General features: G+C 53.6%; 10 protein-coding genes across 10 annotated transcripts; 5 read left to right on the top strand and 5 right to left on the bottom strand.

Annotated features, from left to right (window-relative positions):
• Positions 1 to 326: 326 nt before the first annotated feature.
• On the bottom strand, positions 327 to 1,490 carry N7498_001067 (NuoI/complex I 23 kDa subunit family protein). The gene is made up of 3 exons (XM_058448130.1): positions 1,154 to 1,490; positions 797 to 1,062; positions 327 to 732 (listed from the first exon to the last, which is right to left on the bottom strand). The coding sequence occupies exons 1-3, from the start codon at positions 1,414 to 1,416 to the stop codon at positions 602 to 604; spliced, it is 660 nt and encodes a 219-aa protein (XP_058313541.1). The 5' UTR covers positions 1,417 to 1,490; the 3' UTR covers positions 327 to 601.
• Positions 1,491 to 1,726: 236 nt separating this feature from the next.
• On the top strand, positions 1,727 to 2,531 carry acpA (acyl carrier protein; the record flags this gene model as incomplete). Its single annotated transcript, XM_058448131.1, has 6 exons — positions 1,727 to 1,951; positions 2,036 to 2,053; positions 2,167 to 2,247; positions 2,314 to 2,362; positions 2,431 to 2,469; positions 2,524 to 2,531. The coding sequence occupies 6 exons, from the start codon at positions 1,727 to 1,729 to the stop codon at positions 2,529 to 2,531; spliced, it is 420 nt and encodes a 139-aa protein (XP_058313542.1).
• Positions 2,532 to 3,469: 938 nt separating this feature from the next.
• On the top strand, positions 3,470 to 4,757 carry N7498_001069 (GOLPH3/VPS74 family protein; the record flags this gene model as incomplete). Its single annotated transcript, XM_058448132.1, has 4 exons — positions 3,470 to 3,739; positions 3,824 to 4,070; positions 4,157 to 4,650; positions 4,707 to 4,757. The coding sequence occupies 4 exons, from the start codon at positions 3,470 to 3,472 to the stop codon at positions 4,755 to 4,757; spliced, it is 1,062 nt and encodes a 353-aa protein (XP_058313543.1).
• Positions 4,758 to 5,566: 809 nt separating this feature from the next.
• Positions 5,567 to 7,240, top strand: N7498_001070 (uncharacterized protein; the record flags this gene model as incomplete). Its single annotated transcript, XM_058448133.1, has 1 exon — positions 5,567 to 7,240. One exon carries the CDS (start codon positions 5,567 to 5,569, stop codon positions 7,238 to 7,240), a length of 1,674 nt encoding a protein of 557 aa, XP_058313544.1.
• A 121-nt stretch (positions 7,241 to 7,361) lies between these two features.
• Positions 7,362 to 8,618, bottom strand: N7498_001071 (phosphatidate phosphatase App1 family protein; the record flags this gene model as incomplete). Its single annotated transcript, XM_058448134.1, has 1 exon — positions 7,362 to 8,618. One exon carries the CDS (start codon positions 8,616 to 8,618, stop codon positions 7,362 to 7,364), a length of 1,257 nt encoding a protein of 418 aa, XP_058313545.1.
• Positions 8,619 to 10,656: 2,038 nt separating this feature from the next.
• N7498_001072 (ribosome biogenesis TSR3 family protein) lies at positions 10,657 to 11,897 on the bottom strand (the record flags this gene model as incomplete). Its single annotated transcript, XM_058448135.1, has 3 exons — positions 10,657 to 11,399; positions 11,466 to 11,602; positions 11,656 to 11,897. The coding sequence occupies 3 exons, from the start codon at positions 11,895 to 11,897 to the stop codon at positions 10,657 to 10,659; spliced, it is 1,122 nt and encodes a 373-aa protein (XP_058313546.1).
• Positions 11,898 to 12,163: 266 nt separating this feature from the next.
• On the top strand, positions 12,164 to 14,552 carry N7498_001073 (VHS domain protein; the record flags this gene model as incomplete). The annotated part of the gene is made up of 8 exons (XM_058448136.1): positions 12,164 to 12,230; positions 12,299 to 12,386; positions 12,444 to 12,519; positions 12,582 to 12,875; positions 12,931 to 13,203; positions 13,261 to 13,654; positions 13,715 to 14,289; positions 14,352 to 14,552. 8 exons carry the CDS (start codon positions 12,164 to 12,166, stop codon positions 14,550 to 14,552), a joined length of 1,968 nt encoding a protein of 655 aa, XP_058313547.1.
• Positions 14,553 to 17,162: 2,610 nt separating this feature from the next.
• On the top strand, positions 17,163 to 18,533 carry N7498_001074 (uncharacterized protein; the record flags this gene model as incomplete). Its single annotated transcript, XM_058448137.1, has 2 exons — positions 17,163 to 17,230; positions 17,282 to 18,533. 2 exons carry the CDS (start codon positions 17,163 to 17,165, stop codon positions 18,531 to 18,533), a joined length of 1,320 nt encoding a protein of 439 aa, XP_058313548.1.
• Positions 18,534 to 21,905: 3,372 nt separating this feature from the next.
• On the bottom strand, positions 21,906 to 23,106 carry N7498_001075 (CBS domain-containing protein; the record flags this gene model as incomplete). The annotated part of the gene is made up of 4 exons (XM_058448138.1): positions 21,906 to 22,392; positions 22,442 to 22,620; positions 22,678 to 22,795; positions 22,853 to 23,106. The coding sequence occupies 4 exons, from the start codon at positions 23,104 to 23,106 to the stop codon at positions 21,906 to 21,908; spliced, it is 1,038 nt and encodes a 345-aa protein (XP_058313549.1).
• A 237-nt stretch (positions 23,107 to 23,343) lies between these two features.
• Positions 23,344 to 23,784, bottom strand: N7498_001076 (uncharacterized protein; the record flags this gene model as incomplete). The annotated part of the gene is made up of 1 exon (XM_058448139.1): positions 23,344 to 23,784. One exon carries the CDS (start codon positions 23,782 to 23,784, stop codon positions 23,344 to 23,346), a length of 441 nt encoding a protein of 146 aa, XP_058313550.1.
• Between the last annotated feature and the right edge of the window lie 266 nt (positions 23,785 to 24,050).

Genomic DNA, 24,050 nt, shown 5'->3' on the forward strand with positions numbered 1-24,050 from the left:
CAGCGGCATGTGTCGTCTGTTATGTCTTGTATGTACGTCAGCATGGGTAGCGATCTATCTTCATTTTGTGAATACAATATCATTCCGTTCCAAAGTGCTTTATTCCAAGATTCTCAGGTATTTGCAATGTGGTAGAACTGATCCCGCACCGACATGATGGGAAGCCGAGTCTTGCTCGTACTGTAACGTTCAAATGCTGCGGACCTAAAGCAATCGAGCACCAATGCTAGTGCCCGGGTGGCACGTTCAAGAAGAGTAATAAAAACCACAGGAATATATCCAGGCACGTTCTTGATATAATTTGGGCCGTAATGAAAAACACAAAACATGCTATATTCCAGAACATAGGAAATATAAAAGACAAAGGAGCCGAGTCTCAACGAAACTTCCTTTGGGAATCGACTAGTACAAAGTGATAACACAAGGTCGAGGGGGTTTATGTACAATATGTGATAGGGGTCGAGGGCATCATAGGCCCTTTCTAGATTTTTCGTGCATGGCCCGTAGGCGCACTCGGCATAGGCCCGTGTCTCCTCACGGGGCCAAAGCCTCATTCGCTTCTCCAATTGCGTACCGCGAACACCGAAGCAGCAATGTCCGTTTATCGGTAAGGAGCATCGGCACGGGCAGCCGCAGCAATCTCGGGCTCCCACTTGTCGCCGTTGGCAAGCAGCTTCTCCTTGTTGTAGAGGAGTTCCTCGCGGGTCTCGGTGGCGTACTCAGCGTTGGAGGCTGTAAGGGAGGAAAGGTGGTTAGCTCGCAAAGGTCATCCATTCACGTTACTTTCAAAACTCACTCTCAACGATAGCATCCACGGGGCAGCTCTCCTGGCAGTAACCACAGTAGATGCACTTGGTCATGTCGATGTCGTAACGGGTCGTCCGGCGGCTTCCATCCACACGCTCCTCGGCCTCGATGGTGATGGCCTGGGCCGGGCAGATGGCCTCGCACAGCTTGCAGGCAATGCAGCGCTCCTCGCCGGTGGGATAGCGACGAAGGGCGTGCTCACCGCGGAAACGGGGAGAGATGGGACCCTTCTCGAAGGGATAGAAGATGGTATACCTGCAGCAAGAAAGATGTCGGGTTAGTCCATCTGAGACCAATTGAGGTCGAGAAATTTGGAGGTCCATGTTCGACAGCCAGGTAGACTTACGGTGGGCGGAAGTACTGCTCCAGCACGACGTACATGCCGCGGAACAGTTCGGCCATGAGGAAGTACTTAGAGGCCTTGTCCAGGGAAGACTCAGAGCCCTGGTCCCAGCGCTTGGGCGGGGGCAGACGGAAGCTGGGATGAGGGGGTCCCGCTGGGGTGGCTGCGCGGGACACAGAGGAAGAGAAGTTTGCGGTCAAGCCCAGAGGCATGAAGGGGGAGCGGCGGTTGGCGACCAGCCGCGCGACCGATCTGGCGGAAGCCATGGTGGGGGGAGAGGAGATGGAAGAGAAGAAGGAGAGGTGGGTGGAGAGAAGACAATTGGAGGAGTAGAAGGAGGTCGCTAACATGAAGTTGAGTGGTTTGCAGTTTCTGGCTTAGGTCATTCCTTTCTGCCGGGCGCTGATTGGCTGCCAGCAGGATTTGCGTACGAGCATCAACTTCCCGTCTTCTTCCTCTTCTTCCTCGTCTTCCCCCATCCTTTTGAACCTCGTCCTCTCCCCCCCCCCACTTACCTCCTTTTTTACTCTTTTCTTGGGATTTGCAGCCGTTGCACTCTCGATCTTCCACCTCAATATGTTCCGCTCCGCCATTGTCCGCTCCTTGAGGGCCTCCGCCCCCCGTGCCGCCGTCAAGACTCCGGCTCCCTTCCAGATCCGCAGCTCCCCCATCGCGGCCCGCGTCCCTCAATTCACTCCCTGCTTCGTCTCCCAGACCGTCCGTGCCTACTCTGCGCCCGCCGGTCTGAACAAGGAGGAGGTTGAGGGTCGGATAGTCAACCTGCTCAAGAACTTCGACAAGGTGCGTCAGATTGTTATCGGGCGGCGCTTTGCCATCATCAACGATCAATACATTATTGAACTTTGACTAACACTTTTACTGCAGGTTTCCGATGCCAGCAAGGTTAGTTTTTCATAACGCGACAATACCCTACGGCTGGCCCTCGGTTGTTTTACCTCTGAACTACCAAAGGTCCCGTGAAATCGCCTTCATCGTTAACACCTATCCACCATTAGATCAACGGCGCCTCCCACTTCTCGAACGACCTCGGTCTTGACAGCTTGGACACCGTCGAGGTAGTGATGGCCATTGAGGAGGTACGCGCCCCAGTCCTTTTCCTCGGAAAAGATTGTCCAGAACAAATCTGACCATTTCACCAACAGGAGTTCAGCCTTGAGATCCCCGACAAGGAGGCCGACCAGATCCACAGTGGTAAGTTCGCGCAGCGTTTTGCGTCTGGCTTCGATGGACTGCGACTAACGTGTATTGTGTGTGAACAGTTGAGAAGGCTGTCGAGTACATCCTGGCTCAACCCGATGGTATGTGTATACTTTTTTGCCATTCCTGTGACTTCCATGCTGACCCGAGTGCAGCTCACTAAATATTTTAATCGAACCCCCCGGAGACCGGTTGGTTGGGAGGTCGGATAGAAAAAGGTTCCGGATGTTGGCGTCGGCCCAGGGTATTCGCCCGATAAGGTGTACTTCTGTGGCCTCGGACGTTGCTCTGTATGCTGAAATACATGCCAGTGGTTTTTTTCCCTTTTGATCCTTCTATATCGTGTATATCATCATCTTGAATGCAGTTTTGAAGCAGAACGCTGTTACATGGCGGACTACCGCTGCTTTCTCCTCTCTGTCTATTCCTTTCGATTAGTATTGGGGCCGCTCCGGTTCACGGTGACTGGCACTCGGTTCGGTGCTGTAAAAGGACCTGCAACCTTGGAATGACTATATGTGACAGAATTTCAAGTTGAGGCTCACGGTGCTGCACGCCTCGCCAGCAGAGTTAAAGTCAAAATCGTAAGCGGGTTGATGCAGGGAACTGCAACGTGACGGCAGAAATTTACCATATCGATAACCAAACTGGCTGATGGAACGTGGAGGGGTATACAGGTGGACTATACAGTGGACAGCGTATATCATCTTTGTTGTCGGGCGCACAGCAAAGAGCCACCTCGCCTGGCGGAACTAACTTCGACCCGACCATTCTTCCCGGGAACTCATCCGCCTTCTCCCCTTCTGTCGTAGCCTTTGCAGAGACAGTCCTCCCAGCATTGGCAGATTAATTTAATTGACGCCCGTCAACCCATACGGTCAACTGGTTTCCCCTGACGCCGAGAGTCCCACTTCAGAAAGCGGCAAGCGGCAGAGGCAGACTTTCGGTCTACGCGGTCGACCACCTTTCTCCAACCCACCGGACAATTAATGCCCCCTGCGACCGGCACGCAGATCGGCTTCGACTAAAGAGAAAGTTCCCAGTCTATACCCACCTGCTCTCTTCCCTCCTCTTTCCCCGCCAACCGTTACCTTTATCCTCATGGCCTCAGCCGGGGGCTTGACTCGCCGACGAGGCGGCGGTCGAGCTGCTGGCCCAGAAGACCAAGATGACAGCCGAGTCTCATCGCCTGTCTCGAGAAATAACTCCGCCATGGACAACCGTGGCCCGGAGACCTCGTTCACCGCTGGAGAGAACGGCCACAAGATCGCATTCGACCCCCGCGACCTGAGCGAAACCGAAGAGCGGAGCAAGCAACCAAAGCTCACTTTAATGGAGGAGGTGCTGCTGTTGGGATTGAAGGATAAACAGGTCAGTTGCAAAGGACGAAGGGGGACCGGCTACGTGGTACCTGTACTAGACTCGAGTTGCTGACGTTTTGGGATCTTTTCACAGGGCTACCTGTCCTTCTGGAACGAAAACATCTCCTACGCCCTGCGCGGGTGTATCGTCATCGAACTCGCACTCCGCGGCCGGATAAGCATGCAGAAGGACTCGTCACGACGACGCTTTCCCCTGGCCGACCGCGTGATCGAGGTCATCGACGACACATTGACCGGGGAAGTCTTGCTGGACGAGGCGCTGAAGATGATGAAATCTAGCGAGAAGATGAGCGTGAACTCCTGGATTGATTTGATGAGCGGTATGGCTGCCCTCTTCCCCTCCGCCATGATCGTGGATAGATCTTGCGACGTGAGCCCAAGCTGACCGGTGTCCCACCACCAACAGGCGAGACGTGGAACTTGATGAAAATCGGGTATCAATTGAAACAAGTGCGCGAGCGGCTGGCCAAGGGTCTGGTGGACAAGGGAATTTTGCGAACTGAAAAACGAAACTTCCTCCTCTTCGACATGGCAACCCACCCCGTTGCCGACGGCGGTGCCAAGGACGACCTGCACCGTCGCGTGCGTAACATCTGCAGCAACCGCACGGTGATTATCCCTCCCAGCCCGTGGCTCCCCGAGGACTCCGAGTTCCGTTACCTTCGCACCGTGACAATGGTCTGCGCTGCATATGCGGCCAACGTGTTGGAGAATGCTCTGGTCACTATGAGCCATGAGGCACGTGAGAGAGCATTTGCTCAGGTGGATGAGCTGCTGGCAGAGTACTCGCAATACCCCTTTGCTCGGCGTGTAGGTGGCTCGCAGGCGATTGGAGCCAACCTGGCCCAGGCCATCAACGACGAGGCCAACAAGAACAAGGACCGAGAGCTCCAGTTGGAGGTATGTCTTTCCTTCACACTTATGGCCCGAAACGGGTACTAACTCTATCTGATTAGATTGTCGCCGCATGCTTGAGCGTTTTCACCAGACTTGATTCTTTACTTTAAGCGGATTGTACCGTGTTGGTTCTAATACATTGTCCTTTTTTCTGCTTCTCATCATCTTTCCACCTTCCTTCTCCCACTGCCGTGGTCTCTCCCTGGCCCAAGGAGACTCGATTTTCACTCTGTTCGCTCATGTAGTTTGTCATCATGTGGATTGGGGATTTGGAAGAGCGTCTTTGATATTGCACCGTCGCGTCAAAACTCTTTTATTGTACGGGATTCCTTATGACCTTGATCTACCTTTTGTGCTTCGAGACTTTCTTTTTGACTTTCTGTACTCGCTCGTTATCCGAGTGGGAATGATTCATACCTTGGAAACGATGGCTTCGTATGTGGGCGCCGTGCATGTCTTTTCTGACCGTTTGAGATGATGTCCGTTTCGAAGACGTGCTGATCAAGGAAGATTCACCGATCGCTGCAGGGTTCAGTGCATATTTTCCAATTGAATTCTTCACGATACCAACTCTATCATTATTATAGAAGATGTTGCAGTCGGTACGGCGGGCACTTTCTTGCCTGTGTATCTCAACACAACCACCGGTTTAAACTAGCTGACGACCATAATGACACCCTCGCGATACGCCTGTCAGCTCTACTTTTCCATGATCAATGCGCTCGACTCCTACGATTTGTGGCAATGCTGACCTAAGTTCGGCCATACGTCAACATTAGGGCATCGCCGCGATGTATGCATAATGGCGGGTGATGGCAAGTCCATTCCTCTTTCTCCATTGAATTCCTCGTTCAGGCTAGAATAAAGGACCAAGTTCATTCCCATCATGGTTGTTCATCTAACCCCCTCGTTTTCGGCCATGTCAGATCCTACGAGTGACGCGATGAACAGGCCGGACTTCTATACCAGAGCCACGTCCTCGTCAAACGTCAAGCCGGGCAAACCAGGAAAGCCATGGTCTTCAACAATGAACGAACAAACATTCGTTCCAGTGTCAATGCGAGCACTCTACTACTCCGTGGTACCGGAGGCCACACCAGACGATAGCAGCGGAGACACCACTGCGTCAATCATAAGCCCCAAAACCAAAGCTTCAAACCCGGAGCCGATAGCAAACCTGATACTGGATACCGAATTCCCAACCCCGCAGCCGTCACCGCAGCAATACCTCCTGAAAGTTCAGACGGCAGCATTCTGCCAGGACGAGCTTCGCCTAGCTAACGCCCTCAACCCACGCACCACATCGCCGAAGATTCCACTTCACAGCATCTGCGGGACAGTAATCACTACGCCAACAGCAGATCACGAACGTCCTGAAGGCCCGCGATTCAAAATAGGCGATCAGGTCTTCGGTGTAATTAGTTACACCCGCGATGGCGGCGCAGCAGACTACGTTATCGCCATCGAGGACGAGTTGACCCTAAAACCTAGCAACATCTGCACCGGCGAAGCAGCAGCACTGGCTCTGCCTGCTCTCACTGCATGGCAGGCGCTTTTCCGATATGGTGGTGTAGACCCCGATGCACCTCCTCAAATCAACGGATCTGAGGAGAACAGCAACGGTAATGGCAACACCCATGAAAAGAAACCAGAAGCTTGGCTTTTAGATGAAATTGGCAACGGCAACATCAACGTCAACGTCAACGTCAACAACAATGCCAATGGACGAAACGCCTTCCGACACTCGATAGGCAGTATCAAGAACCACCTGAACAAACGAGGCTTTTCAAATTCAAGCGGCAGCAGCAAGCCCCGGCGACAAAGCAACTCAATCAGCCATTTCAACGCCCAGACCCAAGAGCGCCTGAACGGAAATCGCAACGGAAAGGGCAGTGCGAGTATAGCCAATGGAGTCCCCGAACAGCGCTTCGACGAAGAACACGCCGGGAATCCTCGACTGAACGCACTCCTCCCAAAAAGCAAAGTCGAACCTCTGCGCGTGCTCATCACCAACGCCCGCGACAGCGAAGTAGGTCGCCTCGCCGTGCAAATGCTACGAGCAAAGAAGCTTTTCACCACCGTGCGGCCGTGGGTCTGCGTCACCTGCTCGCCGGCAGAAGAACGCATTGTGCGAGGGAGCTGGGATGTGGACGGGGTAATCGTGATCCCGCACTTACCAGCCGAGAACGAATGTGCCATTGGAGCTGAATTCCGGCGTATGAGGTGGGATCCCGTTCATCTGGTGCTGGACTGTACAGGTGGCGAGGTGTTTCGGCAAGCCCATTTCGTTGCTAAGGACTACGGGGTTGTCCTTACGGCTGTTGATCCGCGGCCGGCGCTTGTGCCTGAGAAGGCGGATGAGCAGGATGTGCTTGGGAGAAGAAAGAGGGGACTTCGAAGTAGGTTTGTCCCTGTGAATCCTGATTCCAAGGCGTTGGAGAGGATTGTTGAGTTGGTTGAGGAGCACATGGTTCGTGGGAGAGAGGAGCAGGTTGTTGACTTGGTTAGCGCGGGTAAGTTGCTTGAGGCTGGTGCTGCAGGTCTTGCTGGTAGCCGACGGGGTGGGATGATTGTTGTGAGGGTTAACCCGTGATTTAGAAGTTTTGTGGACTGGTAGATTTGACGGAAGTATAAATTGTGTTATGGGCAGGAATCGCCCGTGCTATATTCACGAGAGGCAAGAAAACTATACAGACAGCAAATGAGTTGGATATCTACAGCGCTAGGTCCTCCATTCCCAGTCCGTCAACAAAGTCATAAAGCTCCTGGGTATCCTCAAAGACGGTCCAAGCTTCAGCGGGTATATCCTTGAAAGCCTTTTCGAATCTCTCAGGCTTATTCTTCTCTTCCATGTGACACACATTTGTTACCTTGCGGATGATGATTGCATGAATCCACCCCGGGTATCGATGGTACATCTCTGCGTATGCCTCAGGGTCCTTCTGAGTAGAATCACCGATGCATAGAACACGACGACGCGGGAACCAGCGCCGGATCTTCTCCATCCGGTCCACCTTGTACTCCTGCGTCTTCTCTGTGAAAGACTTGATAAGGCCGCTGATGTCCATCCAGGAGTAGTCGCGTAGGACTAGTGTGCCGGCGCAGTAGTGCTCATGGAGGAACTGGTGCAGGAATGGGTAGAGGTTGTATGGTGATGCCGAGAGGTAGAACCAGGTTGGGTCTAGCTCGGAATGCACATGACGATAGAACTCCGGCATGCCGTCGATCGGCACCGGCTCCTCGGCGAAGGTGGTGCGAAGAATGCCGGTGGGTTCCATCGTCATGGTGCGCTTGATCGTGTCGTCGATGTCCGAGACGACAAGCCAGCCTGCTGGTGCAGCGAAAAGTGTTTCTGCTGTTGCTGTAGGCTGATCGTTGAAACTTTGAATTGAGGCACGTACGACGGCACCATCTGCGACTCCAAATCCATCCAGGTCAACGGACTGGCTGATGATGCCGTTGCGGTCCGAGGGGCCCAGGGAGTGGGACTGAGCTGATCCATCGATCTCCAAGTCCACGGTGACGGTGCAAAATGGAGTGACCTGGTCGAGGAAGGGCTGCACACGCTTCTCAATGTTTGCACGTGCGATCTTGTCGCCAGGATTGTCGTTGCCGTCCTCACCATCCAGGCCGAGATGGTCAGCGATTGCAGCGACTAGTTTGCCGACATCTTTGCGACCATCCGCGTGGAAAATGCAAGCGACGACTTCGGTTTGCCATGACTGCAGCGGGCTACCGTCTGTTTCATCGTCAAGCGGCTGATAAGCTGTGTTGTCGAGCAGCCACACTGTATTCTTGCGCGGGTCCGCCGCATGGGACAATGGGGACTTGGGGCCCAGGATGGACGAAAAGAAGTTCAAAAAGCCCGAGCCACGCCTTTCGGGTGCAGGTGGCTGTTGGACTGGGTCTGCGGCTCCATCTTCGCACTTGTGTTCAGGGGATGCAGAGCCGTTGGCCGGTGAATGCGCCATAGCGGTACCGGCCCGGATCGGGAAGACTGTTTACAGTTACTTCGACAGGACCTTGACAATGCGGAAAGCTGACGGATATCAAGCCGGGCAGAAATCGGCGTTGAAAAAGATCGACCGAGCAGTTTCCCCGCTAGCGCTACCACATGTGGGAAGAAAATTCGCCGTGGTTCATCAGGGGAAGCGACGGTGATCATATAGCGCGGGACGATCGCCTTTAGCGTCCAGCTTCACACTCCGCCCCGCCTGATCGCCTTTGCCCAGCGTTACCTAGCATTACCCACTAGAAGATTGAGCAGTGAATATGGGGGGCGCACAGCCCTTGCGAGTGATTTTATCATTCGATGAAGTCAGGCGAACCGAGCGGAGGCTCAACCCGTGTCCCGGTCACCCCGTCATGGCGCTTGTACCCTGGCAAAAGCCCGGGCTATGTACATGACTAGCAATAGATGATCGATGATGGATTCAAGAGGTAAAAAGCCCATTCATAACTGGCGAGCAGGTGTCATCTACCTTGTCGGAGCACCTGGCCACTGTAGAGTGCGGTATACAGAGGAGACCCCACGCGTGCATAATCTTGCAGGCGTCGATCAGGCGTCCTGTTGAATCCGCCACCAGCAATTTGAAAAGACAATAGAAACGAAGAAGTCACGGACCTTGATACGTGATGTTTAATGACAGCGACAGAGAACTGCCCTCGTGATGTCCATGATACCCTCGCACGTGATACCCATATGACAATGTCTCTCGCAATTCATTCTCTTCTTTACATCTTCCCTGTACGAAAGAAAGAATTGTAAGCTATCTGATCTCAATGAGACATTTTATATTGCTCTAAATATCTCCCTGGCCTGTTTCCTGGCCTTGGTTTACTCCTGGATATATCAGTTTGGAGGGGCTCAGATCAGCATGTACAGGGATGGAAGCCAGGCCTTGGAGATGGCTCTCCTTCAACCAGTGACGGTATTCAGAAGGGCAAATCCGGAATTGAAACATTCAAGTAGAAGGGTGTCCGTATATAGTTGTGTACCTTGCATTAGTTTAACCCTATCCAATCCCCCGCCACGGGCCCGCCATCTCCCTTGCCTCCATACCCTCCAAAGGAGCCTCGCCTTTTTCAACAATGCAGGGTATCCTGGAACCTATCCCTCTGATGGAAAGTATAATTACCCCCACCTAAATATGCAAATGCCCACAGCCAGTCTTCTTCAGGCACATTGTCTAATATCTAGATACATCAATTTCAAGCTCTCCCGAGGTCTACTTCAATGCCTCCGAATATCTACCCCCTCATACCATCAGACTCCATAAACAACTTCCCTCTCTTACGATCTGACTATTTTCATCCCTCCTGGCGACAACCGAGCGTTAGGCCGCGACGCAGACAGAAGCTCGTGCTTCCCAGTTACAATGACCCGAACCCACTGGTCTTTCAATCAACTGCACACTCGTTGACACATGCACGACCGTTGCACTGTGAATTTGATTGTCCACGATGTCAGAGACACAGGGTTACCGGCCACCGATCGGAGTGTACTAGACAAAAACTACGTGGCGGAACAAGAGGTCTTTGAAGATAGGACGCGCTCGACGCGAACCTTGAAAAACCACTTTGTTGAGAGAAGATATGGGATTGTGGATGTGCCCCGGAAACAGCACGGCCTTAAATTATGGATGATTCATATAGAGGGCCAGACCAATCTTTGCTCCAAGATGAGCCGCGATGGTGGCTCTTTTCCAAGCAATAATTCGTTTGTTGGCCATCCTGCAGAGCGCTGCGCTCAGCAGCCCCAAAGGTCGTGCGGCGGAAGCGAGGCTCTTCAATGCGTTCATGTCCCGGTGGATCTAGGTCATGCCATCATGCCATCCCAATCAGAGGATTTTATGAATGGAGCGCCGTTGCGGCCAGAGCATGTCCTGCTTTCTCGCAAACCAGTTGTATTTAATCATGGAGTCAGTTACCCAAAGAGATGCATGAATTCGTATGTTCCAAGTCGTTAAACGTAGCCAATTACTTTTGATCGCGTTTCCAACACCACCCTCACCATCTTTTCGGTGCAGAGATCTCAGTCCTTGAGAACGAAGCAGTCACGGTCTCCTTTCCCCGACGCTGCTGGATCTCTTTGATCCCAGTCCGATCCGTCACCGTAGTCGCATTGATGATGTTGTCAAAGTCGTCGTCCTCGCTTCCTGCAGAGCCAGACTCGCCATCCGAATCCACATATGCAGGCTTTGGTCTTTCGATTTTCTCCGGTTGGTGTTTATCCTCGGCAGATGGATTCTGGAATGCCTTGGAGTTGAGAATCTTCTGTCGAATCTCCGCCATCTGATCCTCATCTTCGGAATCGTCGGAGATTGCGAATGGGTCTTTGTCGACTTCATCTTCACTTTCCCCTTCTTCACTGCCTTCCTCCCCGCTCTCATCGTCGTCCTCATCATCATCCTCGTCGTCTGAGCCGTGCTTGGCGGGAAGGCGGTTGGTGTTTCCGGTTGTCCAGATATCGTTAGTTCCCTCTGCGCGGCTGTCTTCGTACTCTTGTTCGATTTTGGCGAGCCACTCCTCCTCTGTCCTCTTCATATCTTCTTCTGTCTCACAGCTGGCGTACCGTTTAAAAAGTTCGGAGTTGATCTCAAGGAATGCCTCGCCGTATCTGAAGTTCTTGAGAACGTCCTTTGCCCATTCTTCGTGTCCACAGATACAGAAGCAGGCGGCTAGGGCTTCGACGCAGTTCAATCGCCATGGCTTGCCGTAGTTGACTGTATTGGCCGCAATGAGGTAGGGTACTATAGACAAGAAGTAATTAGCTGGGGGTTCTTCTAAATCAGATACTCAGACCGGAAAAAACATACGCAGTCGTTCGCATTTGCCGCCGATCCGCGACCAAGGCACTTCCTTGACTCGAACCCAAGAGCATTCCACCACTGCAGCGCCGTACTGCTCCATGAGTTCACGGTCGGCGGGAGAGATGACCTTCTTCGCATTGGGCCTGTAAGTCAAGCTGTTAGTACATGCTATATGACAAATGAAGGGTATGCATACGAGACGATCACACCAGGGAATCGCTGGCCGATATGAAGCTCCCGCATTAAACCGAGCTTCATCAATCGCTTCCCTGAGCATCTCTTAGGATCACAGTGTCCCATGTCCCAGCAGGCGGCTTTGAAGGCCGGCCGCGACGAGCCTGCAGCATCTTCGCCATCACCGCGGGGCTCCGGTCGCGGGCGGGGGTTGGAGAACTTCTTTCCTCCTCGGGAGAAGTTGTCTTTTTTGTGGCGGACCATAATGATGGATATAGACAAGCAGAGAGACCGGAAGTCAAATGGCTGTAACTGTAGCTGTTGCGGTTGATTGAAGAGTAAAAAAAAAAAGTGGCCAAGTACACGTGCGAAGTCTCCGCTCTTCCAACGGATAGGAAGGGAACTCGGGGGCGGTGCCTCCTCCCGCGAACATCGAACAACCCCAAACACCCCACTCCTTGTATATCGCAATCTTCATACCCTCTTCATCCTTTCCTTCAACCGCCACCCTGGAGGCTGCTTCCGCACGCATGGCGGCTAGGGACCGCTTCGGTACCTATGCTGAGCCGGGGTTATCGCCGCTGCAGCGGGCCATTCGTGAGCTTCCCCCCCTCTCTCAATGAGATTCCACCCCGGGGACTGGTTTGCTAATATCCGGTATTAAGGCAATGCATGCGATCCACAGAACTACGAGCCGAACCTAGCTCTGAACCTCGAAGTCGCGGACATGATCAACTCCAAGAAAGGCAATGCGTGAGTCGGATCGGCCACGACACATCTGCGCGCAATGCTAATAATCTGTTCTCACAGACCTCGAGAAGCTGCCGTCGAGATCGTCCATCTCATCAACTCTCGTAACCAGAATGTCGCGTTGTTGGCGTTGGCGGTATGTTTGTGCAATCGCATATGACAGCTGGCGCGGAGATGACTGACCATACGGGAATATAGCTCCTCGACATCTGCGTCAAGAATTGCGGATACCCCTTCCAACTGCAGATTAGCACAAAGGAGTTTCTGAATGAATTGGTCCGACGGTTCCCCGAGCGGCCGCCTATGCGAGCGTCTCGAGTCCAGCACCGCATTTTGGAGTCGATCGAGGAGTGGCGGCAGACCATCTGCCAAACATCGCGCTACAAGGAGGACCTAGGATTTATTCGCGATATGCACCGGCTGTTACTCTATAAGGGCTACGCGTTCCCAGAGGTGCGCCGCGAGGATGCGGCTGTCCTCAACCCCAGTGACGTATGTGTTTTCGGTCTCGGACATTGGTCTCACACAGCTACTGATCATACTCTAGAACCTGCGCTCGGCGGAAGAGATGGAGGAAGAAGAGAAAGAAGCGCAGTCTGCCAAGCTGCAGGAGTTGATTCGGAGAGGCACTCCCGCGGACCTCCAGGAAGCCAACAGGCTGATGAAGGTTATGGCGGGCTACGACAACCGACACAAGACTGACTATCGCGCAAAGGCAGCAGAGGAGGTGTCCAAGGTGCAACAGAAGGCCAAGATTCTTGAAGAAATGTTGCAGAGTCAGCAGCCTGGCGCGGGCATGCCTGAAGGCGATGTCTTCGAGGTTAGTACACGAGTCGGTGATCCACATTAGCATTTTGCGGCTGACGAATCTGTTTAGGAACTGGCTGCTGCTCTTCAAAGTGCTCATCCTAAGATCCAGAAGATGTGTGAGGAAGAGTCGGAGGACCCCGAAGCTGTCCACAAGCTACTCGAGATTAACGACAGCATACACCGTACCATTGAGCGGTACAAGCTTGTTAAGAAGGGTGACCTGGATGCGGCGTCTAGAATCCCCAAGGGTACATTGGGCACGACGACCGGAGTGTCCACGAATGCCAACAATGAGCTTTCGTTGATCGATTTCGACCCGGAGGAGCCCAGCTCCAACGGTAACGGCAACGGCGAGGCATCAGGGCAAGGTGGAAATGCCTTGGAGAATGACTTGCTCGGACTCTCCCTTGGTGACCAAGGCCCTGTTGTTGGCGGTGGGATCTCACTGGGAGGCTCCAGCAGTAAGTGCTCGATGACAAGCAGCTCCCCATTTCCCATTTGATCTCTAACAACAATCTCAGTGGGCTTCCCTCCTATGTCCTCAGGACAGTCTCCGCCTGCCGCGACTCCCCAGTCCATCCAGCAGGCGCCCACGGGATTCAAGCCCAATTATGATATCCTTGCGTCCTTGAATACATCTCGTCCTGCTTCTCAGTCTTCTACGCCCGTGCCGGGGGCATCGCCTCAAGCCCGAACCACAGCCACCCCACCGCAGGCGGCGGATCCATTTGCATCGTTGGTGTCTGCCAGCCCTCGGCCTGGTACCACTTCTTTCCAAGCACCGCTTCAAACCCAGCCCGCACCGGCCTCCTCGTCTCTGTTGGACCTGGCGGGCCGTACGGCTACCCCTCCCCAGCAGCCTGCTGGAAAGGCCCCCGCCGCGGAGGATGACGATTGGAACTTTGCTTCCTCACTTCCTCAGAGCAGCAGTCTTCCCATGATGAACAAGGTGCAGGTATTGAATTCGCAGCTGCGCGTTGACTTCATTGCCCGTCGGGTGCAGACTGCGCCCCGCCAAATTTATATTCAAGCCTCTTTCTCCAATGCGACCAGCCAGCCGATCAGTGAGCTGCACTTCCAAGTTGCAGTAGAAAAGGTAAATTTGACTCGGCCCTCGTCCTCATTCGTCCACGAGGACACCTTGCTGACCGTCTCTAGTTATACACGCTGCAGCTTCGTCCGCAATCGGGTCGAGACATCGCTCCGCAGCAGCAGAACGGTGTGCAGCAGGACATGGCCCTGGACGGCGTTGACTCGGGCAAGGGCGGCTCGGTGAAGATTCGGTTCAAGGTGTCCTACAAGCTTGGAGCCGAGGCCCGCGAGGAACAGGGCATGGTGCCACCCCTGGGGATTGCCTAAGGGGTCGCGGCAAAATACGACATGTGTGACATGTGTGCCTTCGCGTGCGCCTCAATGCCAAGCCGAGGTGGCATGATGTGAGACTCTGGGATGCACAGCCCCATTTCTCCATTCTTATCGGCCTACCCGGAGACCACTTTTTAAGTTGACCGATTTGGTTTAGGGTCGATGGACCGCGTCCGGGGCTCGGTAGTTCCTGATTGCCCCTTGCAAGTCTCGCTCGCCTCGGCGTTGAAGACTCCTTTCCCCTCGTGTTGTGCTTTGAAACTTTGAAACTTAGCGTCCCTTCAAGCTGTTGATAAAGATCTCATTGTGAACCCCAAACTGCATTGCTTCGATACAACGATTCATATCTGCAATATCAAATTCCTCTTGCGAGTGCCCCCAACAACCGACGTCCGATCGCGTAGTCTTAATAGACTACCTAGGTTCTCTCCCTACCTAAAGTTCACAAAGTCAAGTAACCCTACCTATAAAGTTTACAAAGTCAGGTTACCCTACCTAAAGTTCGCAGGGTCAGGTTACCTCGAAGGTAAAAACGACCTGATACGGTTAGATCTCGCAACTCTATCGCACCATGGGGGCGGCGTGCACTGTGCACAACAGGGCCCGAAACAAGTGCGACGAGATGTACCACGGGAACACGGACCACCGGTGCATTTACCAGGAACAACCCATTCGAAAAGCATGGCCGCTCCTAGGAAAGCGCGATGCCGATCATTGTCGATCCGGCATGATCTGCCCCGGGATGTCGGAAATTCTCCATCGGGAAGATGAAGGTTGGACAAGAATCGTGTAACGCCAGGCTCGCGCGGAATTGAGAGCTGCGAAATCCGATCTGTCGTCACATCTCTTCCTTGGGCCTTAGTCATTCTCCTCGGCACTTCCTCATTCTCGCAGAACGCAAATTTTGGTTCAAATAGGGTTACTGTGGGTAGACCCGTGGTGGTTGCCGAGGCAGATTGGTGCGTAGCCCCGGCGATTCTCCGCAGGCCGAGAACTCCTGAGGACCAGTCGTTTGTGGTGGGGCGCCGATGCGACTGAGACAGTCGTTGATTGAATGATTTCTCAATTTTGCAATATCTCGGTAGTGTAGACTTTATCCCGCCGTTGCCGTTCTACCGTGCTACCGTGCTACCGTGCTACTGCACGACTCCCGCGGAATTTCGGGCAGATGGCATTTGGTGATCGTCGGTGGAGATTGGGCGATCTACTGTACAGATGTACCGCTTCTCCACCTGAGGCTCACTTTAACCGCTACCGGGATTACTCGATACAGTACAGCTTTGCGAGGGAGCAGTACCATCCACTCGTCTTCATCTCGACCTGTGATGATTTGTTACTACATGTTGATACCGAAAAATGATCAATCTCTACAGTCCATATGAAAGTGCGCTTCGTCCCGCTCCTTAACAGTGCGAGTGGCGAAGTCCGACGTACTCGATGCGGTTTAGATCCGGCCGGGGCGATAAGGCGATAAGACTTCCGGTCCGAGGACTATGGGAAGCACCAGGGGTGGCGAACCCGACGGACGAAGACCGCGGACAACGGATAGGATGAGCAAAAAGAGGGGGGGGGTGGCGGGCATCTGATAGGGGATTTCAACAGGGCGCGTCTAGATCCTGCACTTTCGATGCAGAGGCTGAAATACCTCTATCTGGTGCTATATCGGGCCAATCATAATCCTTATGCTGGCCCGGTGGATGAGCCCGTATTCGAGGCCAGTCTAGCGTAGATTTTTATACACCTGTTTAGCCTTCAGAAAGGGTTGATTCTATGGATCGGGATTTCTCTTATTCTTGGCCTCCAAAGCGTGTAGGAAGAGGGGGGTAAAAGGTTTTCCACCTGCCGAATGGGGGCAGGGTACCGGGTTCGAGGATCGGAGATTTGGAATGTCTCGTCGGGACCAGCGCGAGGTCGTCAAGCGAAGACCCGAATATGAGCTCATATTCGGAGCCGATCGCCGTTGCAGATCGACACGAGAAACCCCCGGGCTGCAGGAACGGGGATAGTTACAGATCGAAAACTCTGCAGTCACGTGTGGTGTGACACTGGAGGAAAGACCCAGAGTCGAGAAGAGCAGGGGAAGGTAAAGAAGGAATGAGTACTCCGTAGTCTGCGTTAGGAAGCGGGTGCAGTCGCATCGCGGGGGAGTAGTGCCCCCACCGCGTTGCTAGGTTCTAGACCTCTCCGGTGCAGACCTGTCTATACCCTGGAATCATTTTCCGCCAGGCTACGGGGCTACGGGGCTATGGGGCTACCGCGCAGTCTGCAGAATACTCCGGACTTTGCAAAAGGGAAAGCTCGTATTGGGTGGCGCTGTCGAACGGACTCGCCGTAGGGGCCCGCAGCAGAACAGGCCGGACGACCATGGCTCAACCCCCGAACGAGACTTTCCTCGGTGTCCAAACTACGATCGCTGACGGACCCATGGACCATGGATCTGCTCTCCAACCTTCGCCTTGGCCTGACAGCTTTCCCCCCTCCCTCCGGCTGAAACTTAAACTCGGTGGGTATTTAGTATGCCCCTCTCCCCCCCCCCCCTCTACCACTTGGGACCATAATTCGTGCTCATCCTTACCAGGTAGAGCTTTTGATCACATTTTAATCATGGGATCGCCAGAACTAGATCAGGATATCTCTCCTATCCCCCGTTCTCGGGAGGAGAACCAGGAGAGGTAAGGAACTCCCCCTCTGGATGGCGTCCAAATTTACTGACCGATGTCCAGAGCTTTTATTGCTGCTTCACGGCGCAAAGACCGCAGCTTAGATGCGCGGTTGGAATCTGCCAACCGGGCTTCTATGCTTCATAAGAAGCGCACCGGCAAGGCATTCCATATCACCAAGGAGATTGTCGAGAAGGAAGCCATGTACGAAGAAGTCGACGAGCGGTATCAAGAGAAGCGCATTCGCATGCTGCAAGCCCAGAACATGCAGATTGAAGAGCAATTCCACCGCCATCTGCTCGCTGCATTTGCCGCTCGCGCCAATAGCTCGTCGGCTTCCTCCATTGCCAGCCGTCGATCGAGCATGGCCCCGCGCGCATCGATCGATGGTGGCAACTCCCGCAAGATGAGTCTGGATTTGTCCAACTTGCGGACCCCCTTCCCCCAGGGAATGGATTCAGGCTCCATAGCCAGCCCCGCGACCACCGGCCCCGAAGGCTACCTGATGTCGCCGACGGCCACTTTCGACTCCAATGCCCAGTCCTTCATGCCCTGCATGGATGGCTCGGACGACTCCCCATCCGCCTACTCGGGCATGATGACTTCCGCATCGGCTGCGCAAATTCCGGCCTATGTCACGCAGAGACATACCCCGGCACCCACCTGGCCCGCCCAGATGACGCCGTCGTGGGCTATGCAACAGCAAATTCCCACCCCGAGCCAGACACCGACCGATGCCTCAGCAGTGCACATGTGGCAGCAGCAGATGATGCAACAAGCACAGATGCCGACGGACGCAGCGGCCGCCATCCAGATGCGCCAGTTTAGGGATCGGCTCGCCTCTGCCCCGGAACTACCCGTCCAGCACCTCGCTCCTCAACCAGCTCCCGCTGCGTCCATTTCCGGACCCAGTGGCGGCGGCCACCACTGCCACTCGCGTGGGAAGTCGCAGCCCAGTAATAACATCCACCATCTAAACCTGCTTACGCAGGGAACACATCTGGCACAGCTGGTTCCCTCGGGAACCAGCTCGCCCAGGATCGAGGCGTTCTCTGCAGAGACTCAGTCCACCCCTGACTTCTGCCCCACGCCCAATACACCTCTTTCCCCGACCGCCGTGGGGACTGTACAGGCAGATCCTTCATTCAAACCCGAAGGTGACGGTGTCATGGTCTCCCACGAGGAATTGGATCCGGATTTTAATGAGTTCAGCCAGTTTGCTCTGGGACTGGGCAACTCGAATCTACAGGAGCGGGATTTCAACGGGTTCGACGAGTTTGTCGCTCTTGATGACTTTGGTACAGTAACCTGCTGATACCTCCCTCCTTTTTCTTTTTTCTTTTTTGTTTTTTTTTTTGGTTCTACTTTTACTTTTTGATTCCCTGGGGACAATCTACCCCGTTCTTACTGTATATGACGCTTTGGCTTGTACATTGCTGCTGTACCATACCTATTCCCTTTTCACGTTGAATGTTCTTTAACTTTCTTTAACGTATGACCGGGTGGATCTGGATGACCAAGGCGTTGCGGCTTTTTTTTTTCATCTCTGATGGGCACACGTTGTGTTCCAGGGTTTCACGGCTCCACGTTGCTATGTACTTTCCACTGTCACGAGAGACGAAATACCGAACAATCCACAAATCCACAAATCCACAGCAGAACCTTCTTTACCTAGTGAAGAGATTTTCAGGTCCCAGTGTGTGGTCCAGCGTTTCAACGTTGCATCATGCCGCAAACAATTAATTCCTATTCCGGCGAAATTAAACCTGACCCCTCATGGGGCACTTGCACCCACTCAGTCCAATGCCTCCCACCCATTGCCCCTCCAGTCCACGGGCCGTGCCAGCTACAGCTGAAAGTTACGGAAGCTACTTTGGGAGCTCCGGCCCAGACTTACATAGCTCAGATCATTGCCCGGAACTGCATGGCTGGGAGAACCAAAGCTTAACCCGTGTCACACACGAGGACAAGCGCACCAACCACGAGCAGGGATCAAATCCCTATTAGAACCCATGTTAGAAAAATGAAATCAGTCCCCCACTCCATGACCAAAGTGTGACATGAGATGTGATCTAAGAGGCTGAGTCCATGGGCAACCTGGCTCGCAGGCGAGCTCCAAATTCCACATTCCACATTCAGCTCTGGTTAAGAGCCAATGGAGGAGCTGACTCTCGAAACCCCCTCTCTCTAGAACTTAGAACTCTCGTCGGAATGCCTTCCCCGGTTGGACATTTCTTGCGACGGGATTGAAGCCCATGATTTCAAATCCCATGTGAGGATCAGCACTGGCCAGTGCGCTATGAGGTCAGTGCTGCACCTTCCCGCGTGCCTTGCAGAGGCAAAATGAGGCGCTCCCGGCAAAATGGGTCTGGGTCGGCATTTTGATTCGTGATCTACGGTGATCAACGGTATGGAGCTGTATCCCCCTCGGATATCTACGAATGTTGGTTTTTTTTTTTTTTTCAACCGTTTCGAATTACTTTGGAAATTTGAAACGTCGGAGTAACGCTGCACTCCAAGTTCCATGTGATCCTCTTGATATATTCAAAAAAGGTACAACTAGACCGGCATGAAGCGAAGAAAAAGGCTGAATTGCGGGGTTAAGGTTGCAGCTCCCGCACGGACCACACCGCATCGGGGACTCAATGCCCACCCGCGATCCACGGCTTCAACGGCTCGGCATCTGCGCTTTCGGTTGGTGCTGCTAAACGGTGGACCTCCCGGTGTTCCATGGGTCGCTCTCTGCCACCGCGACCCCGTGCACGCATGCGGCCTGCGGATTGGTGTCGTGCCCTTCCCCGTCTGGGACCTACCTCTCCTTTGTGGACGAGGGCGTGAGATGGGATGGAAAGGACTTTCCTAGGGGTCGGGGAACGAAGCTGTGGTGGTGCGGTGGTGGTATGATTTACGAGGGCCTGGAGCGGTCCAAGCGGAGGCTTGTCCTATGGAGGCTGCAGGTATACGCTACTTGGTTGCTACGAGGTTGGAGATTGTGTATTATAGATGGTAGATTGCGCTCGATGACAGTCTAGACCCGCCTCCATCAATTCACCACTATCATCACCGCGCAGCAGATGGTACATCGAGAGTCTACAACTCCCAAAATATACGGATACATCTCGAGAGATCTTCTAGTCGACGGTGCCAAATCCCGAATCCCGAATCACGCCAAGTCACGCGTGCATTCTTACATCAAAGGTTGGGAGGCCATATCGCGATCACGCCACGGATACCAAATCGAGCCAAAAGCCCCTCCGAGAACGATCGTCAGCCAACCAGATGGCCGATGCTGGCCAGGGGAGCTTTGCCTAACCTCAACGGCGGGTCGATCCAACCTAGTGTGGCGGAGACAAGCGAGAGACCGGGCTGGACTGGTGGAGACAGGGAGTGGGCGATCATTTGGCTCGTGGGAGGATTTCTCCGGCGTTTTCGTTTTCTTTTCCCTGTGGCTGAAAACTGCTTGCCGCCAGTGAATGACGGGAGTTGCTATCAGCTTGTCTTCATTGCTGGACTCTATTCGCTCGCTTTTGCGTTGGTCGTGCTTATCGAGCGGAAATACGGGTCCTACGGTCCAAGGGTCCAACTCGGCATGATTCCTTATTGCAAGTCACAAAGTCCAGGCTTAGTCAAGTGTTACACATGAACACTCATCAAGTCCCACACTACGTATCAGGGTGACAAATGATGCGAGCGAATAACCACTTCGAATCAGAACGTGAACGCTTCCCCCATCCGGCGATAGGGTTCAACCGTCCAACCAGAAACACGCGAGGACAAGCACCGGCTAGTTCCGCCACTCACATTGTCCCTGGCCATAGTCTAGCTCCCTGGGTCATGTGCAGAAGTCATCTGCCCCAGCCCGTAAGGAGTATAGTTTGTCGGACTTAGTCCGCCGGGGGGGAAAGGAGAGGACACAGGTACTCCAAACCCAGCGTAACAAGAAGAACGGGACAAACAGTCGTTGGGCGAGAGGGAGATCTAGATTCACGCGAAACAAGTTACAAGTGACGGCTCGCAAGGAACAGGTCATGATTGGAGCGAGGCAATAACTTCACCCTGAGACTTCCAGGGTTGCACAACGGTGTTCTCAAGATTAGGATATCTCCAAAATCCGTTGAACCCGACGCCACAACGGAGGCCTTTGATGCCGGATAAGGAAACCCATGCGCTCTCGGTAAACACCCGACGTAGATCGTGCAATGGTCCACATGGATGAGGAATCAAGCACCCACTTTGACCTGCCTTGGAAATGAGACTTCAATGGTAGATCGGTGGATTGGTGATCGGTGGGTCGCGGTGGCACCGATCGTCACCGGGATTCGAGGCTGTGGAGGAGTTCTCAGCACCCAAGGTTGGCGTTCACAAAATACTACGACTAAATGCACTAGCGCACAATAGTTCTCCACTGAGGAAAAGATATCCGTGTTATTTGCAGTAGTGAATGGCGGGATCGCCAGAACTAATTGACGAGCCCTCCAGTCCAGAACCCATGGACAAAAACACCAAAAGATAAGAACGCCGAGCGGTGGTGGCAATCGAAATGCATGCTAAACCATGTGACCCATGTGCAAGAACGAGAGGGGTTGGCGTCTATGCCGATGTATGGAAATTGTTTTGTTTTTGATTCCGGGAGGTTTTCGTTTTCCAGCCCTAGTCAACTTCACTCGACCTCGGAAGCAGGATTGCCCTACATGCCGCCTCGGCTGAACATTTCGCGGCCAGCCTCCCCGCTGCGGCGGAATTGCATGCTCGAGGAGCTGCTGCGTCGTCGGCGTCGAGACTCGGCCGGGTCTGCGGGACTGAGGCCCGTGGCCCGGGCATGTAAGTTGAGAATATCTGTCAAGCTGACTACGCCAACCAGGCGTCCTGATAGACGGGCGCCGGGTAAAGAAGAGGCTGGGATCGAAGGTGCGAGAGGGGGTGTAATTCCGCCCGAGTGAGATAATGGACCGTTGCCTGTAAAAGGCTGCGGTAGTGTCGGGAGGTGCGGCATGGCATGGTCAGGGAGCTGTACAGTTGTGGTAGCTGGAGGGAGAGGAGATGGCGGTGGGGACACGGCAGTGTTGGGTAGTGTCGGGCCAGAGTTTGGTGTAGCCAGAGGAACATGTACGGTCGAAGCCGAAGGAGTTGGCGGTCCTGATGACTGTGGGGATAGCGGATCGGTCACCCAGAGCCTGGCCATGTCAGTCATTGTCTTATACCAACCTGTAAGTGCTATCTTACCGATGCGATCGAGTCGCGACGAGCTTTGCAACCGTATGCGCCAGGGTCGAGCTCGGGTTCACATGGAAAACAGGGAAGGAGTCTTGGCCTTCGATCAGGCCGCGGGTGGATAGGATCACAGAGATGAAGTGTGTGCAGGTATTTTGAAGAAGGGGTAATGAAGAGGACCGAGTCAGGAGCTATAGCAGTGATCAATAGAAGCACCAAGCATCTTTTGGCGTGTTTGCCCTGCATACCTTGACGTCTGTAGTAGAGATATTGCCAATCACGTTCATGTGGTTATCCACTACAACAAGCGAAGTAATCCCCTCGGATTCCATGGCCTGAAGGGCTTCACTGAGAGGTTTATCGCCGCTGCAAAGAAACATTAGCAACTATAACAAATTAAGACCGGGTGCATGCTGAGCTCACTTGATAGATATCACATCGTGCGATCCAAGCCGTAGAGCATTCAAAGCTTGTGGGTAAAGCTCATCAATAGCAGGGAAACTGCGACCATTCTCCCACAAGAATTTGACGAGTCGAAATTGACTGAAGATTCCAACCACCTCGTTATCGTTGGATTCTTTGGTCACAACCACACGGTGGACACCACCACCAAATGTTTCGACAGCGGCCAAGACGTTTGCTGTGGCTGGCAATGTGACCAAGCGTTCTTTCTCCATCCCCAAAGCTTTGACATCTTTGAGGGGAATCTTTACTCCCTCACGAGCTTTCTTGGCAAGCTCATCATACGATGCGCGGTGTTCTTCCGCAGGGAAGGTCAATCCGGCAGCAAGAAGGAGATACGTATTGAGGTCGGAATAATCAAATGTAGCGACAGCAGATGAGTGTTCAGGAGACTCGCGAATCAATAGGACCGGGGCACCGGAGTCAATCAGTATCTAAAAGGAAAGTAGAGATTAGTTCTCAATGCGCCGTAAAAGGGACTCTGGGACTCTTACAGTTGTTGCCTCTTCAATTCCCGTGTCCAGTTCTACAAAGCGAAGATCCTCCGGACTGACAAGCTCCCCAATGGAGATCTCTCGCCAGTCCCGACCAACAAAAGCCGGGTCGGCGGTCTTTGGAGGCGGGGGGTTATCGATCAAGCTCTGGAGGGCGGCCTGGTTCAGGGATGGCTGTCGGCGTGCACGCGGCGATCCTGGAGGGCCACGCAGCGTCTCGCTCAAGCTCTGCCGGTGTGAATGGTTTGCAGGAGGCAGATGGGACGGGCGGTGTTGGTTCATGGAAGGGCGGGAGTCTGTACTGCTTCGGGGCGAGGCCAGGCCGGAGCCATTGATGGTGGTTGCAGCCGTGTTGAGGGAGGTGTCCGAACCTTCCCTTGGAAGCTGAGTATCTGACATTTCGGATCAAAGCAGCTCAAGACCAAACAATGAAGAATAGTAATGAAGCTTTGAAAGAGTCAAGGGAGCATCAGGTGATGGACGCGGGGGGGTTGGGCAACCGCCAATCAACGCGCATACATTTCTGACATCATATCGGCTTATGTCACGTTTATGCCTCAGGTGTCTATCGGTTGTATACAATATTCTATTTTCATAGACTACTCATAATGGGACAACGAGACTTTTCGTCAAGTGATTTGACGTTTCCATGCGGTTGAGATGAC

Source organism: Penicillium cinerascens (genome assembly GCF_028974065.1).
Source record: "Penicillium cinerascens strain IBT 15544 chromosome Unknown contig_16_segment0_segment0, whole genome shotgun sequence".
In the NCBI taxonomy this organism is placed as follows: Eukaryota; Fungi; Ascomycota; class Eurotiomycetes; order Eurotiales; family Aspergillaceae; genus Penicillium; species Penicillium cinerascens.

Bases quoted from the DNA above. Each gene is read 5' to 3' on its own strand.
- N7498_001067 (XM_058448130.1), bottom strand. From the start codon at position 1,416: ATGGCTTCCGCCAGATCGGTCGCGCGGCTGGTCGCCAACCGCCGCTCC. The intron at 1,063-1,153 runs GTAAGTCTACCT...TTCTTGCTGCAG, and splicing joins GAGCAGTACTTCCGCCCACC to GTATACCATCTTCTATCCCT. The intron at 733-796 runs GTGAGTTTTGAA...CCTCCCTTACAG, and splicing joins CGTGGATGCTATCGTTGAGA to CCTCCAACGCTGAGTACGCC.